Raw genomic sequence first — 18437 nt, forward strand, 5'->3', positions numbered from 1 at the left:
TACTTTATGTTGTAATTTAAAGTCACTTATAGGTAAATCTCTTACCTGCACCAGAACAAAGAATCGTTTCTTCCATCTCTTCCAAACATTTTTACCAATGGCCCATAAATATCTAGGAGAAAAGAATAAGTGAATTCAGTACACAAATGACAAGCTGTTGTTTACAGTATCTTTTCTTCACAGCTAGAAACCAAAGTTAATGCAGAAGAAGGAGTAATTACAAGACTCTCAAGTTTGGCAGCATTACTGAATGTGATTATTTCTAGCCTGAACGAATAACCTGTAAAGAAAGAGACACAAAAAGCTCCCAGAGTCTCGATGTTACACAGTATTATTCCTTTCTTCCTTCTTGTTTTTTACAGCTTCAGAATCCAGAAGCCCTTTAATGCCAATGAATAGCTGCTATGTGGTCAGATGGGTGAATACATTTGCAGTGGCAGAATTAAGAGAAAGAAACCCTAAGTGTTGCTTTAAGCCTTCACAAAACCATTTGGCTGAGGGGAAGTGTCAACGAAAGGGCACCTTACTGCATCAAAGGCAGCGCCAGGGACCCCACCATACACGGGACTGACTGAACCAGGTCACTTTGCTGAACAGCTGAAGATGAATTCCTTGAAATTGCTTGGCTATGAGCAACCTGAATAATTTCTAAGAAGGAGTGAATTTACTGCGTTCTACAAAGGAAGAATTAACTTTTAAAATTAATGTCAAAATTAGCATTTAATCTCTGTGATGAAGCAGCTGCTGTGACACTGTAATACAAACACTGGCAAAAATAGCAGCAGCACCAGACTAGGAGTAATTACAAAGACATTGTTCAGCACTAATATGTTTTACGTATCGTTACAATTACTTTGGTTCTGGCTTCATAAATAGAAAACAGTTCCTTTTCGGTTATGCTGGTGGTTTTTTATACTAGAAGAGATTCAAAGTATGTACATGGTGAATGTCTAAGCCATAAAATTCCATGTATTGTGCTCATGTGGGCACTGAGTGGGCTTTGAGCTTGAGAACAGGGAAATAATTGTCTTAGTGGCTGCTGCAACTAAAACTAGCAGAAAGACAACCTTGCTTATAGTAGCAAGCTAATATTACAAATCACATTGTTTCCAGCACCATCTTGTATGTTAAATGTTAGTTGTAAAAAGCACGAGAAAAGCCAGGACTGCTCAGCCCTGCTGCCATCAGACCTGACCAAGGAAACAAGCATGACAGGAGAGCTGTTCTTTTTTTGCTTTTGGTGCTGTGTTCACACTGGAAAAATTAAACTTATCTGGCTATTGGCTCTGATCTCATTAACAGAGAAGACAGGAGGATGAGGAAAAGAAATTAAAAGATGTGTGATTTAATCCATCTAATGGATTGAGCCTAACAAAACATTAAGAAAACAAAAATGAAGCAAAATTACTTTTATAGCCCCAAAATGATACTGGATAAAGAGTTAATCAAAGCAGTGATTTTCCTAGATAATTTCTACTTTTTATCACATCCTCAGCTCTTAAGAGCAAAGAGAGGAAAGCCTTGACAATGACATTAGCTAGATCTTTCCAAAGATGATCTAATTTGTAATTGCACTACCAGTGAAAAGCATGTCTCAGTGTTTGCTTCTGGGCACCAGGGAAAGATGGGAATAACTCTCTTTTGGCCAGCTCAGGTCAAGTTACAGTGCACAGGAATTACATAATGTTGAACTACAAAAATTCCTACAGCATCACAACCTCTTCTGTCCCTGTATGGGACATGTGGAAGCCTGGGGAGGAAGATGGGGGATCCCCTTGGCCCCAAATCCTCTGATACCGATGCACAGAGGGGAGAGATTCCCCTTTTAACACCCCACTTTGTTAGTCCGACTTACATTCTCTTGCCTCCCTCCAGGCAACCACTGTTTAGTTGTACTGTGCATCTCTGTGTAAATAATGATGATCGCACTGGAGTTTATTTCAAGCAGAAGGTGCACTGTTTTTTAGGTTGTGAGAAGTCAACACGGGGAAACACAGAATAACTTAGGAAACTTTTACAACCTACCATTGTTAGGCAGTTCACTTCTTATTTCCTTAAAGGAAGGAAGCAATCTAGCAATTTCCTACGGAATAGCATTTAAAATTTAAATTGTTTGGCTGATATGTATTAAGAATGCATACCTATGCTAAGAATATGGAAAGTGCCTCATAAATGACCAAACTAATGCCATTACATTTCTTTTGATCTCCTGTGAACCTGAGAAGAAGATTCACTTTCAGAATCTCAAGAAAGAGATTTTTTTAATGCTCATGCAAAACAAATGGAGTTCAGCCAAGGACACTTACCCAGAGTGCTTCATGTTTTGGGGCTTGTCCATTCGTACAGCAAGCTTGATCTTCAGGTCTTGATCTGGGCAATTTTTGGAAACTGTCATTTTGTGCCACTCTGACTGCTTTGGGCTGTTGGGAGTGGGATGCAGAACAACCTGCAAGCATCAAAAGCAACAACATTAAAAACTGTTCTCAATGTGAGTTCCACAACAGCAGAGCAGAAGAGCTCTGAAAGGCAGTCTGGAAATTTCTATTCCCATCACTGAGACTAACTTCTCTTTGTTGTTTTAATTTTTAACATGCAGCTTATGATTTTGAGATTAGTTAATATATTCTCTGAGTCCTCAATGTGCCCCTGTTTATAGGGTTGGGCAGAACAGAACTGCATTTATCGGTTCCCATCTTGCAGCTGCTAAGGAAAGTGGGCAGTAAACAAGCTTGCAGCTATGCAGACAAATCACTCTAGAAGTGATGGGCTGATGTGATCAGCAAACCACCAATAAGTTTTGCTGACGTTGCTTGCTGCAGACCTCCACTTTCAGAGCCATACAACTTTGCGAGCCTCTAACCTTCCTGATGTTTCCATGAGGTCCACACAGAACATTATACCTAAAATGGTTTATCAATCACTACCATCAAACTGATGAAGTTGCTCTGTTATTTTGCTTCCTGGCAAGACTACCTGCAGTAGACAACCTTGTAGACAGGTCAGTGAGTCTGACTGTGCTACAACAACAGGTTAAATGTGCAGCACATATCATGACAGCAGTGGCTGCAGCACTTTCTGCTTTCATTTCATGCAGAGAGGAAATGATGGGGTAATCTCCAGCTGGGGCAAATCAGTGCAACACCAGGGATTTGAGTGGAGCTGTGCAGATGAATACCAGTGGCAATGCTCGGCTAATCAAAGAAACTGGAAGGCTCCAAGTAATGCCTTCTGTTCATAGCTGTGCTTTTCCACTCATTCATCATCCCATGAAGCACAGCATCTCACTCTGTCAGCAAGCCACAGAATATTCTTCAAGAACTAAAGAGCAGTCACAGTTTTCTCTTCATACTTCCATGTGTCCTCTAAAGTGGCTCAACCCTGTGACTGTAAAATGTCTATCTGCAAAGTGAATGGAAGCACAGCACAGCTATAGCTGTCTTCACATCAGAATGATGCCCTCTCTGATGCTCTCTGCCTCCTACACCCCTTCCTCTTCCAACAATTTCTCTCTCAAAGGTGACTTTGCTGGATGCAAATTCATTACAGTCTCCAGTATACTGCAGTGAGATGAATCTCCTCTAAATCCATTAACATTTATGCAAGCACACTCCTTTACAAATGGCAGCATTCACCCTTGTTATTTGCTGTGCTTCCATCACTCATTACTCACTCATGCTTTGTCGGGTTCCTGCCAAACTCCAAACTATACTCATATTCCAGAGATACCCACCTTTACTGCTGAGCCAACAAAGCAGGCTTTTTCCTCCCACTAAAATACACCTCATGCTATTAGCCTCTGATAATTGAGTTTAAAATTATTTCTGTCTTCCAAAGCCTAAGGTTAACATCAGTAGATTTTGAAGTTCACTCTTTTTCATAAACATTATTTCACACCTCCTTTACTGAATTACATTCATGCTTTCTCTGGCAAGAATCCATTATTAGTCACCTAGATTAACTGAGCAACATCAGTTTCTTCTAATTTACCCCTCTTGGAAAAAATACCCGTGTTTCAGCAAAACCTGAAGAAAAGCAATGAGTCCTGCACACGGGTGTTGTTAGAAGCATGGATGGGCCCAAGCTCTGTGCATGACCCAATACCAAGGCCTTGCATTAACCTGCACATCCCCACAAGGCAGGAGGCACTTGGGCTGTTTGCTATACACTCTGCTTTGATTTCTAACTCTTTTTCATCAAAAGGAGCATAAACGTTGTGCAGTGTTGTTGCAATTCATGGCTCTTCCCCTCCTCACAGTGGATGAAGCCTTGGCTGAGGTCTGCAGGCACTTTGCCACTGGCTTCAATAGGGCCAGGATGGATTCCCATGGCTTCAGCTGCCCATCCAGCAGCTCGGGGCTTGGGAGCTCTTTCCAGCTCTCCCTCGACACAAGCAGCGCAGTGAGGAGTGCCGGCTGGCTGCCAGCTCAACGCTTGCAATAGAAAGTGAGCATTGTGCCGGCCTGGCAGAGCACAAAGCCTCTTCTCAAAGGGCGGCTGAGCATGGGTGTTTTTGTGTATAAAACTGCTCCACGGAGACTTTGCTTCCCTCCTCTCCTCGCAGACAGGTTCATGCCCATTCAAACAGCTAAATCAGGGGCTTAGCACGCCCCCGGTTTCATTATTCTGTTAAAAAGAAATCCTGACGTGGCCCGATGGGACACGCGTCATCTCGGCCGCTGCAGGCACCGCGCGTCCCTTTGAAGTTCAGCCCGCTCAAAGCGCCGGTGGCCGCCGGCCACAGGAAATCATCCCGTGCTCGCTGCTGCTGGCCCACATTCTTGGGATTTCAGGAGCTCCCCAGGGGCAATGGCTTCCCGCCGGATCAGGATTCACGTGCGTTGGCACGGCCAGCTCTTCCGTACCTCGGGGCAACGGGGCCGTGCAGGGGCATGACATATTTCCCACAACAAGGCGCAGGGCTAATTGCTTCCCGAGAGCAGCAAAGTCAGCGCTGCTTATGGCTGCCAGTGGAAACCAGGCTTACAAAGCAAGCGGGTCTGCAGCGAGCGTAACCACGCTGGGGAAAAAAAGCTCTCAGTGGCATTGCATATAGCTGGGTGAAAAGCTCTGCTCAGCAGGCGGCAGCAGATAAAGGGAGGTACCTGTTGGAACAGCGTGGTTTAGAAAATAATCCTGAAAACGTTATGATGCTGTGCCTCAAAGCAAGCACGGGTCTTCAGCTGGAGTGCTGCAGCCTGCTGGGGTCACCCTTCTTTTGAAAGAAAAGGGGGACAAGGGGGAAAAAGGGGGAAAAAGGGGGAAAAAGGGGGAAAAAGGGGGAAAAAGGGGGAAAAAGGGGGAAAAAGGGGGAAACGGGAAAGGCAGTGAGAAAGGATTGAGTTGTGGATGAGGAAAGTCTGGAGAGGACATGGCTGTCCTTGGAGAGAAAAATGAGATGAGGAAAGCAGGAGTAACTCCGCTTTTTTCTCTCTCAAGTGCAAGAACAAAGGGCGTTACGAGAATGTGAAAAGACAAATGGTCAAAATGAACACAAATTATAGAAGACAAAATCATCTGTGGTGCTTTCCGCTGTAAAGATATAAATTAGAGCAACGACTCACTGAGACCTAAAAGAACCTTTAGCATTTGCATGAACAGCATGAGTGAAAAATCTTGTTAGTGCTTCAAAGTCACAACGTGGCTATGGAGCATTCTTGGTGATGCCAGCCCTAGGGAATCCACATCAGACTTGGTGAGGTTCCTACCATCCATGACCTCAAGGTCAGACCATCAGTTCCTTCACAGCTTCCAGCCTTTTATACCCAGGTTGTGGGATGACTCTGAACTGGGATTTTCTCTCTGGGTAGGAATAAAAGGCTGCACCCTGCGTGTGTGGTACAGCGTCGTCAAGATTGCTTTCTTCTCCCAGACTTTGAGTACAGCTAAGGAACAAGGACACCAGCCCATGTCACCAAAGAGGTGCCTCTCTTGCCGAGGGAGCTGAGGAAGGGGGTGGCAGAGTTTGCTTCGGCACGGGACTGTGACAAATGAACAGCTGCAAGATGCAAAAAATCCAAGGAGACTAAGTGAAGTGTCTTAAAACCCCAGAGAAGTACTGTCCACAGACACAGTGGGCTGTGGTGCTGGAGGGACATCAGTCCCAGGGCTCTGGTGCAGGGGCCACAGGTGAGGGCCCAGGATGGGGTGAGAAGGGTGGCTTTGATGTCCTAATGGCTGGTGCCAGGGCAATGCAAGCTCCTTGCTGTTAACACCACTGACAGGGGCAGTGGACTCTCACTTCCACTCCTTAGCCCAATCCCACTGAAGCCAGTGGCTGAGCCACAGTCCCTGGGGGAGCCAGGATTTCAAGCATTTTGCCGTAAGTACTGCCATCAGTGCTTTCAGATGCTCAAGCTGTGCACTGGCTGTTCAGTAGATATGAGAGTAGCTTAACACGCTCCTGCCAAACTTAAATCCTCTCTTTTTGCTACAGCATAATCCCCTTTTCTGCCTCAGGAATGTCCATTTCCGTAAGCAACTTTCTAAAGCTTTCCGGACTGCCAATATCACACACAAGATTCTTCGCTTTTCCTCAGTGCAGGCACAGCCAGCTGAAATGCTGCCATTAAAAACTAACAACAAAGACAGCATGCGAGGTGCATTACTTTCCAGCAGTGGAGAGCTTGCTTTCTTTCCCTCCTGAAGCTTGGCAAAGAAGCAGAGCATGTTGTCCTCCAAAGATATTTCCGTACGGGAGAGATTTCTCTAGAAAAGCAGGGCCAGAAGGAAAAATTGTTAAACTCAAAATGTCCTTACCCTCCCAAGCTCCTTGTCCTCCAGTGCCAGCACACCAGTACTCTCTGTGAACAGCTTCACCTTCACTGCAGGAAGCGCGTGGGTTGTCGTGAAGTCTCCTTGGGTGCCCCAGCTGCAAAAACAGAGAGATGCTCAGCTCTACTCACAGGCCAGTAGCACTGCTGCTTGGGTGGGCAATGGTTAACCACAAATGCGGTGCCTGGCACAAGCTGAAGTTGTTGGGCTGACTGAATGACAAGGGTATTAATTATCTTCTTAGGGAACTGAGGGGACAGATGTTTGGAAAAACCATGATGGTTCTTTTGGGAGAAAAGATGGTATTTGGAAGCAGCATGAAATCAAAATTAAGAGAACTGATTTAGAAAGAAAGAACAATATGTCTCTGGCAGTGACAGCCTGTATAGTTACAACAGAATCTGAGGACAGAGAACACCTGCACCTAGGACATCTGTAATCACTCATGCCTCTGCTCTTCTCTTGGCTAATTAACCTCTCATTTCCAGGTTCACAGTCAAGTTTTCCTTTTCTGAAGAAATGTCACATTTAACCTGGGTCCTCTTCTGAGGCTCAACCCAGCCCTCTAGCCCAGATTTCTGCTCAAGCCACAACGCACTGAGTAAATCCAGCTAGGTGGGACTGCAGAGCAGGATGCCAGCTGCATGGGGAGCGGATGGCAAGGGCCAGGAAATGGCCACCTTTCAAGCACACAATGAGCCCTAAGGACCATCTATTATTTGTACTCCAAGAGTTCTCTTCCTGGCAGGTATTGAGACTTAGAAAGCAGTGCTAGGGAAGCTGAATGAATCACAGGATAGTGCACAAGAGTGCATCCTAAGACCCTTTCCCGAAGAGTCTGGTTCAGTTAAGGCTGTTAGCCTTAAGCTGCAGTATGGTAGGAAAATATGTGCAACTAACAGTTCCTTGGGGAATACAATACCATGAGCTCCAGGCACAGGATTGGACCCACAGCCTGCTGACATGGATTGCCAAAATTGCCATTTTGAGCCTTGCAGTGGGAACTCTCCCTGCAGCTGACACTTTCCTTGTGCAAGTCTATGGAGGCTTGCTAGGGATACACGGGCTTGAAGCCCCGCAGGGAAGATTCAGTGATAGGCATGAGGAAGTCTTCCAGTCAGCCACATAAGAGTCTTCCTCTGAAGCAGGACATCAGAGAACACATGAAGACCAGCTCATTGCATTTTGCTGCAGACACTTTCCCCCTGGGCCCTGTTCTCACCCCCAGCTGAGACAGGACTGCACAGCCATTTGAGCCAGCACAGAGAAAGCTGACCCTGGCTTGTCCTTGTCCTGCTGCAGATATTTGGGAAAGCAGTGCCTCAAATCCCCAGTGAGCAGCTTGCTTCAGCTGGAGCCGCTGCCTGGTGAGCCAGGAGGGCCCAACTGCACTCCAGTGATGAGCATCCTCGCAGGATGCAGGAGGTGGCAGCAGCTGCACACCGGCACCTTACAGAGCCATGTGCTCCCATGGGTACCACTCCATCTTCCCTGCTGCACTCACCACCCCGTGCTCATTTCTCACACCCCAGCATAGCCAGCCCTTGCTGCAGACAGAGGCAACACTTGTGCCAGGGCAAGCACCTGGACAGTATCCCAGTCCTGGACCAGGAGATGCTGCTGCGCTGGAAAATCAGAGCACAGGGCTCTCTGTGCTTGTAACCACACTGTGTGGCAGGGAAAGGTCGTCTCTTTCCACCCTGCCTGGATTAGCAGCTTTCCTGCTATGTTTTCTAAATGGATCCCTCTAGTTCACTTACTTCCTTTCTTCAGCTAATCAGTGGTGACAGCCTGCTGGTCCTGAGGGAGCACTGCCAAATCCTGGGACTCACTGCTAATCCTTGTTGCAACTTCTGGAGGTCTCATGTGCCCAGCAGACCCCTCCAAACTTGCAGAACCTGTTCATGAACTTCAGAGGCCTCTTCTCAAGAATCAATACATTAATTTCATCTTGGGTTGCTTCTACTCATTACCACCCCAGCTGAGCTCTATTTCAGTTACAGTAAGACTACTCTTTTTAAAGTCACCCAGAACTTACACAAGTCAGCTTGTGTAAGAAAGAACAGAAGAAAGAAAGAAAGAACACAGGTAAGGGAGATCTGTGAAACTCCAAGTCAGCTCAACATCCCAAAGCCCAAACCTTTCAAACAGGCTCAGCAGTGTTACCATTCACACCAACATCTCAAATCATTCACCTGCGTAGGGTTTTTCTGATTCAGGAAATGTCTCCCTCTGGCAAACAAGAACAGACTGAACAGCATCTTGGAACAAAAATTAAGTGAAAGTTGAACTAATGTCTTTTTGGAAGCTTTAAACAAGTTTAAAAGCAGCAGAGAAAAAAAAAAAAAAAGTATGCCTTCTACACTAAGAGCTAAGAAACCATGGTGCTTTTATGTTTGAGAGTTTGCAGACACGTTTCAAGATTACTATATCTTAGAGAGTTAGGAAGTTATTAGAATAAAGCAAGACACAAACTTCCAGGCAGGGCTAAGCAAGGCACTCCTGACTCAGCACTTGCCCTTGTTAGAAGAGAACAGCTCAGCTGAAGGTGAAGGGCATAGGGATGGCTGAGAGGATGGCTCTGCTGCAAAGAGGATGCTCCTCAACACCTGACCATGCCGAAGCACAACATGAAGCTAACAGATAAGAGCTACCGTCTCTGTTCTTCTCATTCATCATGATCCAGATTTCCACGTTGTTCCCAGAGACCTTGAATATTCATTGCACTTCAAAACTCATGCAAAGTGTACAAGCAAGCTTGAAGGCAAATCACAGAGGTGTTTTTTACAGACTAAAAGGAACAAACAATGTGCCATGAGCAACAAACACATCAGAGCGATGTGATGGAATACACATTGCAGCCTAAAGTAGTGCAAGTCAGATGAGAGCTACAGCATCTCACTAACCATTCCTATTCATCCTCATCCTATTTATGACTTTTGCATTTCCTACCGTCCTCAAATTAGGTCCTCTGTTCCCTTGAAATGACGAGGAAAACACTAAGATTACGTGTTCTTCAGACAGAAATACCAAACAGCAGCTTCTGTATTTTAGAAATTATTGGGAAAAATAATTGTTTCCTTATGTGCACAAGGAGTATGGTTTAATGCTTTGCTCTCCAGCCTATCTAGTCCAACTGAGTTCAGCAGATGAGCATGTTCAGTGCAGAGCTGATTAACCAATTTAGTTCCCTCATCAGCTTTGCTCTGATGTTTTCTTCTTCATTGTCCTGTTCTATGTTTCATCTTATAGGAGGATGCATCAAAGTGCCACGGAGCATGTCTTTGGCAGAAATTACCTACAGCACTGCAGTTCCAGTCAGATGCCAATACCACATCTCATTCATATGTAATGCATCAGCTTCCTAATGTATGTTTGAAACACGAGAACCAAGAAACAGCCTGATTTTCTAATTGTAGATCATGATTTCTCCCTTGAAAAGAACCGCATTGTCACTAGCAAGGAAAAATTGGGAAGATAATCTTCATTTGGATAAGAGGAGAAAGTAATAAAATATCCAACCTTACGCTGTGTTATTTTGACAGCAGCTGCTTTATAGAACTCATATCTCTGTTTACTATTAAAAAGCTCTTATTTGCTGAAGCACTCCCAGACCATATGCTATCAACAAATGTTACTAACCAAATACAAACAGTAATTTTCATTAGGTTTCCTTCACGAGAACAACATTAACCACAAAGGGAATAAATCTTTCCAATGACAGTAAATACACATAGCAACCCTTGACAGCACTGCGGCGTTTACATATTTATACCCCAATTGCCATGAAAAGATCCATGCCAGCAAACAGAGACCCTCAGAAGTTGGGTTTTGTGCAGGCTGAAGCCTGCAGTGATGTCATTAGTTGCCATAGTGACGCTCAGCATAAGGCCATAATTCATATCATTGAAATACAATTTGTATTCAATCTAAGTAAGCAGTTTATCTGTGCTGTGTATTAAGTTATTGTACACAAAATTAGGTCTGGACAATAGTTAAGCATTAGGATACTTTTGAGGGAATAATGATGTAGTGCTTCCATTTTCACATGTTATTCTTAAGCAAGTTATTACTGCAGAAATTGATTTGTTAGGAAAGTGCCTTTGGACCCATTCTGGGCAAATTCTATCAAGAAATAGCCACCATCTCTTCCTCACGTCAGAATCTACGCTTACATTTGAAAGCAATAGTACATCAGCAAAGCCAAAGGATACAAGCAGTACACAAAAAGTATGCAAGCATCAAAATCCTGACAATGCCTTCTCAGGTAGGACCATATTAATTGCCTGAATCCCATCTGAATCCTTCAGCCCAGCATGTTTTACTGCCTAATGTATCCCAAAACCTGAAGTTAGCCAGGAATTTATGCCATGCATAAGGACTGTGCTACAGTTATAATCCTATTTGTGCCATCTGCGGTATTCCAGTGATATCATTTGGACCTACTTGCGTCTCCAGGGGTTCCAGTTAGGCATCAAATTTGGTATCAGCAGCTAAACTCTCATGGCTGCAAAAAATCAGAGGGTGAGATCTGCCCCAGCTGCTAACCTGACAACCTGTTTTACCTTCTTAGAGCTTAATTTGCTTTACTTTTTACAAGCAAAATAAGCAGATCATCACTGTAGGCTATGTGGAAGCTTTAGGAAAATATTTCCCTAAAGGTACTATCAACATTATTAACAAGCCTGCCTAGAAGATCAAGAGTATTTTTGTGAATGAAACAAATAATGTATATCCAGAAGGGAAGGTACTGCTCTGAAGCCCTAAAGACAAAATCACTCAAAGACCACGATGCTGCTAATTGCACACTGCTCAGTATGTAGGAGAAACTATTTGGGATAAAAGGATAAGGCTTCTGGGGTCTTGTCCTTACTGCGTTGAATAGTAGACCAGGCAGCAGATCTCTGAGTCTGCTTGTTTCTCTTCACAGCAGCCCACTTACTTGAGTTAAGAATTTTCTCCATTGTCCTCGAGAGACATTGATTTCATCGTTCCTATTCACCTCCAGTGCCTATGTGCCTCTAAGGGAAAATTTCATACCAATGACCTTACAAGCTGAACTTACATATTAATACCCAGGGGAATTAATTAAATCCTATCATTCATATCCTGTTGTCTCTAGCAAGCCCACACAGCCCCTGACTAATTTTACAAAGGTGAGAGCCCTCTTCCATCCACGGTCCTGTAACTTCACCCAGCTACAGCATCAACACCCGTGATTTCTGTAAATAATGAACAAGTGCAACTGAATTACATCACTGGGCCATGGATCAGTCCTGCTAACCAGCTCGGCCTGTCAGCAGGCTAATGTGGGAGCAGCTGGAGAGGGACTTGCTTTAGATGGGGTTGACATTTAAAAGTGATCTATGATCAATTTTCACGGGCTTCAGAACTGCCAGAGGACACCTTTTCTCTCTCTCCAGGTACATTTATTGAAAGTTTGCCCAGCAGCTTGCATGAAACAAATGGGGAACAAACAGAAAAGAAAAGTAAAAAATATTAGAGGAAAGCTACACTCTTCCCTGCGTGTGTTCACTGCAGATGTACCTTACAGCCAACAGACACAGCATGAGCCTGGGACATGCCACCTCACCGTGGGGGACACCACGTGTATGTGGTCCTGTCCAGGGCAAAACTGGTATGGCTGCTTGGTGCAGGAAGGTGGCTGCACTGCTACAGTCTGTCTTCATTTACATTCTCCCAAACTCCTGCCTAAGAAATGATGGTTTCCTTCTTTAGCCTGCTCTCCACCTCCCAGAAGAGACCTAACCAGGGAGCAGCTTTAGTTCTTGGGGCACACATCACAGATGCCTGAAGCTCAAGCAGCATCAGAAAAGGCACAGAGCAAAACCTGCCTTCCTGCAGCCAATGGAATAAGCAACACTCGCTTCCCTAACTGCGGTGTTGAGGTGTCGTTCACTTTTACCAATTTCTTGAGATAGCAACAAGGAATAAATTAAGTGTAACAGTGTTTAACTGTTACTATACGTGAAGAAGCCTGCTGCAAAGCTTTTTATTATATTTTCTAATTCTTCCCATACACCAGCTATTTGAGAACAGTAGGCAGAAGCTGATGACTAAGGTAATAGTCCCTGGTGAGCTTCCCGAGCTGCCTCCTCACTTCCCTGTGAAGCAGCAGCTCTGTACTGCAGAGTAAGCACAGATTTACTCCGCTCAGCAGGACAACCTGGCGCAGGGACAGCATTCATTCCGCCGGGCTGAAAACGTTAATTTCATTTTCAGAAATGAGTCTCTGCGAATTTCTAGGAATGATGCACAGCTGCCAGCACAGCCCACGTGCAGATCCCTGCACCAGTGGCCTCTGAGAAGTGTCAGCAAGGCAACAACAGAGCAGGAGATGGGTCTGCAATGCATGGCATAGGAGGCACCCATACCTTCAGCAGCTGGCCCACAAAGAAGTCATAAAAAGAACTAGGGCATGGCAATGCCTCCAGGAAAACAGATATATTTTTTGCTGCTCTCGTGGGTAATGGCAATAGCTAGTATTTTATATTTAATAGCTAAGGTTTTCGGTTTGTGTCTTTGGGATTTCAAAAAGAAAAAACAAACTAAGGGAAAAGAAAAACTGAGGGGTTTTGAGTCTAGGAAAACACATGGCTAAGTCACATGTTGTTGTGACTCACAGATTTGTCTCAGTAGGCACTGATCCATGTGGGGTCCCACTTCTGTAGGAGAAGCCCACAAAGCAAAGCCAGGCTGAGATGCTGGGCTGGGATAGCTACAAAATGATTTGTCATGTTTTGTAGTAAGACTACAGACCTACCTTTAGGTCAGCTGGTGATACATCACTTGTAGAGAGATCTGAGAATAATATCATAGAATCATAGAATGGCCTGGGTTGAAAAGGACCACAATGATCATCCAGTTTCAACCCCCCTGCTGTGTGCAGGTCGCCAACCAGCAGACCAGGCTGCCCAGAGCCACATCCAGCCTGGCCTTGAATGCCTCCAGGGATGGGGCATCCACAGCCTCCTTGGGCAGCCTGTTCCAGTGCATCACCACCCTCTGTGCAAAAAAAGGGATATACCTGCTTCCTGGCGTCTGCCATGCAGACGTGCCCACGTTACCTGTCCTGGGCTCCTGCTATTGTAAATGGAGTTAAGATAGTTACATCAGTGCATCAGTTAAGATGCACTGGAGTTAGGCCTTAACTTGCTTCACCCCAACCGAGAGGCTGAAAAAAGACGAAAGGAAGCCTGTCCTCCAAGTGCCCCCATCCATCCAGTGATGCAGGTGCACAGAAAGGTTTGAAATGAAAACCCCAATGGCTACAGTTAGATGCAGAGAACACGCTGGTTTCATCCATTCAAAAGTGTCCTCTCTAGAAAATCAAATTTGGGCATGAAGACAGGTGTCTTTCTACTCCACCTACAGAAATGGATTATGGATGGTTTGTATCCATCACACAGTCTGGCTCCCAAGACCTGCTCAGTCTCCTCTGAGATTCCTCCTGCTCTAAGAGGATGGCTGCTTGGTGTCAGAAGTGATAACCAAGGTGATCACACACAGAAGGACAACGTGTCCTATTTTTGCTCACATTTGTTTCCTCGTCTCTCTGTTGTTGGTAGAATGGCCTTTCAGCCCCATCAGGCACCCTCAAAGCTTTCCTAGAAGGTAAGACCTGCTGACTTTGACATAGGCAGTGTGCAGGTGGCAGAGAAGTCACTACCCTAGTAAGGCACACAGGCTGTGGTTGCCTTCCTGCTGTGCACAGGGCACTGACACCTGCCCTGATGGGCAACTCAATGGCTTTCTGAGATTCCTTGCTTTCCTGGGACATCCTAACTCCTTCCCACAGAGGGTGCATTACTCAAATGCCAAAAAAAATACACATTATCATTAAAAATTCTTCTGCTTATGGAAAGTGTGCTTATTTACCCAAAAACACCACTGGAGATAGCACTAAATGTGTTATGGAAAAGGTGAGCAGACAAGGATGGATCAGCTCCTACCACAGCCAGGGATTTCTCCAAACCTCCAGCCATCATGTTTTCATGTTTTCCCACCGCTCTGAGACACCATCTCAATGTCACATGGACACCATCCTGCTGAGCACCCTGCAACCAGCACACAAGGCAGCTGCTGAAAGAAGGGATGTGAGATGGATTACATCACATAATAGCTATTCACGGCCACGAGATGGCATTCCTGCCCCAGTGATGTCCCTCTGACATGCCTGTACCCAGCACGGCGGCACCCAGTGCACACAGGAGCACACACCCAGGCTCTCCTTTTTACTGCAGAAGTGGGTCTGGTTTGGAGGAGAATTTATGGCAAGGCCACAACCTTCAGAGTCTCTATGGGAGAAATAAGCACCCTGATTACTTGGTGTGATTTAAATGATGACTGCTTTTAAAATGCCCTGTGCTCCTGCTTAATACTATGATTTTACAATTAGAGGCAAACAGCTCAGCAGGAGGGCATAGAAATGTAAGCCCAGCTACCTTTTATTGGGAGGTCTGAACTGAAAGAATAATTGCTTTTACAAGGGCTGCCTACCCTGTGTGCTTGACAATACTTTATCAGTGTGCCTGCTATGGATACAGAAGGAATCAAAGATTCATTCATGAAATCAGTCTGCATGCATTTACTACCTGTTGTTGTTAGCACTTCTGGCATAAACTCACTTCAATACCATGCATGTTCTCACTGCTATGCTATGCAGGAGCTGAGCAAAGACTTCTGCTGCTGAATCAGTGCAAAGATGTCCCAGTGAGCCAGCCACAAAGCCACATGTTTCATACAAACAACTATTTAACTCAGATATGGTTAATCATTTCTATTAAATGCTACCACCCTGAAAGGAATCCAAACTAAGGAAAACTCAGGTATGGAAAAGGAAAGAGAAGCCCTCTCTCTGAAAACACAGATTACTGGCATATAGCCGAGACTCTCCCTTATAAAGTTAAGAAGAGGAAAGCAGCAAACTAGCTCCTGGATGTAAACTAAGCTAAAAACTGTACAAGGTCTTTGCCCATGCAGTGCCAACAGTACACAGCTCCCTTTGTGCTGCTGACACAGGGCTGCTGCTCACTAAGAGACCTCAGCATGTTCACAAAGGAAACAGGTCTCCACCTTCATCTTCATAAAAGACAGCCAATATGTTGACAAATGACAGTCAAGGCTGGCCATTCCATTAAACCATTCCTTCATCCAGAGCTCTGTCCAGGCAGGAGTGAGCAGAGTAGCACTTCTTTAAAGCTGTTCTTTAAACCATGCTCTGTATCTTCCTACAATGCTGTACCCTTCATTAAATAATAACGTGCTCTACTTGTACACAGCACTTGATAAATAAACCAACAACTTGGCACTTTTCATGTCTGATCCCCTGCCTTGCACTCGGCAGGTGACGTGCAGAACTTGGATGAAGGCATGGCTTGTTTTTTTTTAAACACCAATCATGGTTATTAAATAAGAAGACTGAATGTAGCCCAGGACTTTTGTTATTCAGCTCTCTTCTTAATTTAGCAAATATTTTAGCACACTGCATCCTAGGCTCATTTCCATGTCCTTTTGGTCTTAGCTAGCCCATCTTAACATTGGTTGCATGCATGGGAGTGATGCAGCAGACGGGTGTAGATGAAAATTGCCTTGGGCATCATCACACCTTCTGGACTACTTAAATTTGAATGTATGCGCTATCACAGGAATACATAATTCCCAAATGCATAGGAACACTCAAGAATTTAGACAGCTGGCTAGAAAACAGAGTGAAAGAAAGGTGCATGAGCTCAGCCCTTACTAGACATCAAAAAATCCATGCAAGAGCAATGCCACATGCACTCCAAAGGTCAGAAAAAACACAGCCAGAGCTTGCATTTACTTGATATCACAGGCAAGTCTACAGGAACAACTACAAGAGCCAAGTCTACTGAAACAAGATTTCATTACTCGTCAACACAGCTTCTAGTGTAACAGTTATCAATAGTACTGCTGAGCAGTAGGTCCACATACGAGTTCACTTTGCAGGTAACAGTCACAGAAGAGAGACGTTCTATGGGCACAATGCCTGGTGTGTGAATGACTTTCCTTTGCTACCCCAAAATAAACGACAGCAAAAAAATGGCCAAGACCAACACTGCTCAGAGCCTCACCCATGGGGTCAGCTTGGTATCCCAGAGGTGTTGGCGTCTCACTTTAGCTGTACCCAGGGCTCCATCACCTGCTCTTATACAATCACAAGGCTCCTGTAGGTTTTCTGAGGAAAAAGAGCTCTAAACATCTGCACAGCTGTGAATCAAAACCATGCAAGAGGAAACGGAAGCCAATCAGTCTGGGTAATTACGGCAGCTTATCGTTATGCTGAAGCAAATCCGAAGAGGGGGAGAAAAAAAAAAGAAAAGCCTCCTAAAATTTTCTATTTGCTTTTTATCATGAACTGCACCCGTCAGAAAGGTACCACAGGCACACACTGTACCCACCAGCTGTGCTGGGGATACACAATGGGAACTAGGGGCTATTCTGCTTCTGCTCATGTTAGTATAAACCCCTTTATAAGTTTAATGGAGTTAAATTTGTACTACAGTACAGTATGCAGTATTTATTTGTAATTCATAAATGTGAGCTCATCTCCAAAGGACCTTTGCTGTTCTACCCTGGGGAACGCTCGCAGCATCTCCCAGCTAGCTGTGCCAACAAAACACTGAGTGCAACAAAATGCTCTTAGCACGCTCCTACTCCATGCAAAGCCACTGAGCATCACTTCAAACTGCGGTGTCTGAGGCAGGGTTTTCCCAAATGATAAGAGCAGACTTTCCCCTGCTGCAAAGAGAGAGGACACCCCTGCCCTGCAGCTGCCCCTCCTGCAGGATTTTGCAATTTGCTGCCCACCTCCCAGAAGGAGACCCTCACAGGGCACTGTGGGAGGATGTGGTGCAGCTCCTGTTGGGCTCACAGCAGCATGCTGCACACCGATTCAAAGCTAAGACACTCATCAGGTAAGAAGCTTGCAGAGAGGGTTTGGTGCAAGAACCCAAGCATGGGCAGCCTGTCAGGGCAGAGCTAAACAACACACCCATGTGAGCACCCTGAAAGTCAATCAGGAAGCAGCATTGGGAGCAATGACAAGGATCAAGCAGGGCATCTGTCTCCTGGCACAACATCTAAGGGAATGGAAGGGGGCAGAGACAGAGAAGTTTAAAAGTTTACAAAAGACATTGCTCAAATGAGAGTGAGCTTCTGGAGGGAGACAAGGCTCAAGCCCTTGACTGTAATGAGCAACATAAGACCTGACGTGGTCTGAGGTGAGAGTCCAGTGTCTTCACTCCAGTACTACCCCATGCACATTCTCCCCTAACCAGGTGCTTACTGCTTTTAACCCAGATAGCTCATTTGAACTCAGTGCAGGTACAAGTGATTTTCACTACTGTATACAAGGGGAGAATGAGACTCATTTCCACACTAAAGTATGTCCAGGTGGATATACAGCATTTATTTACAAGGCACGAAGGACCTTGTTGTTTAGGTCTCCTTCATTTCTTTTGTTCTGCTCACATACAAGAATTGTGGTGTTATGAAGAGGTGAATCACTGGTACAGCCCATGAGCACTGCTACAGGCATAGGTCAACATTCCAATATATCCCACAGCCTTTTTGCAGACTGTAGGACAGAGGTGCTGTCACTGGACCTTTTGTGCTGTTCCCAG

At 45.0% G+C, this 18437-nt stretch overlaps 1 protein-coding gene across 7 annotated transcripts in view; it reads right to left on the bottom strand.

Annotated features, from left to right (window-relative positions):
- CADPS (calcium dependent secretion activator) overlaps positions 1 to 18437 on the bottom strand; it is a 174115-nt gene that overhangs the window by 91939 nt on the left and 63739 nt on the right. For all 7 annotated transcript variants that reach the window (XM_048957060.1, XM_048957057.1, XM_048957056.1 and 4 more), the window contains exons 7-9: positions 6757 to 6868; positions 2307 to 2446; positions 46 to 112 (exon numbers count right to left, since the gene is read on the bottom strand). In XM_048957060.1, coding sequence (XP_048813017.1) covers positions 46 to 112; positions 2307 to 2446; positions 6757 to 6868 — 319 coding nt within the window. The remainder of the gene's footprint in view (positions 1 to 45; positions 113 to 2306; positions 2447 to 6756; positions 6869 to 18437) is intronic.

The sequence above is a fragment of the Lagopus muta genome, chromosome 11 (assembly GCF_023343835.1).
Source record: "Lagopus muta isolate bLagMut1 chromosome 11, bLagMut1 primary, whole genome shotgun sequence".
NCBI classification, from domain to species: domain Eukaryota; kingdom Metazoa; phylum Chordata; class Aves; order Galliformes; family Phasianidae; genus Lagopus; species Lagopus muta.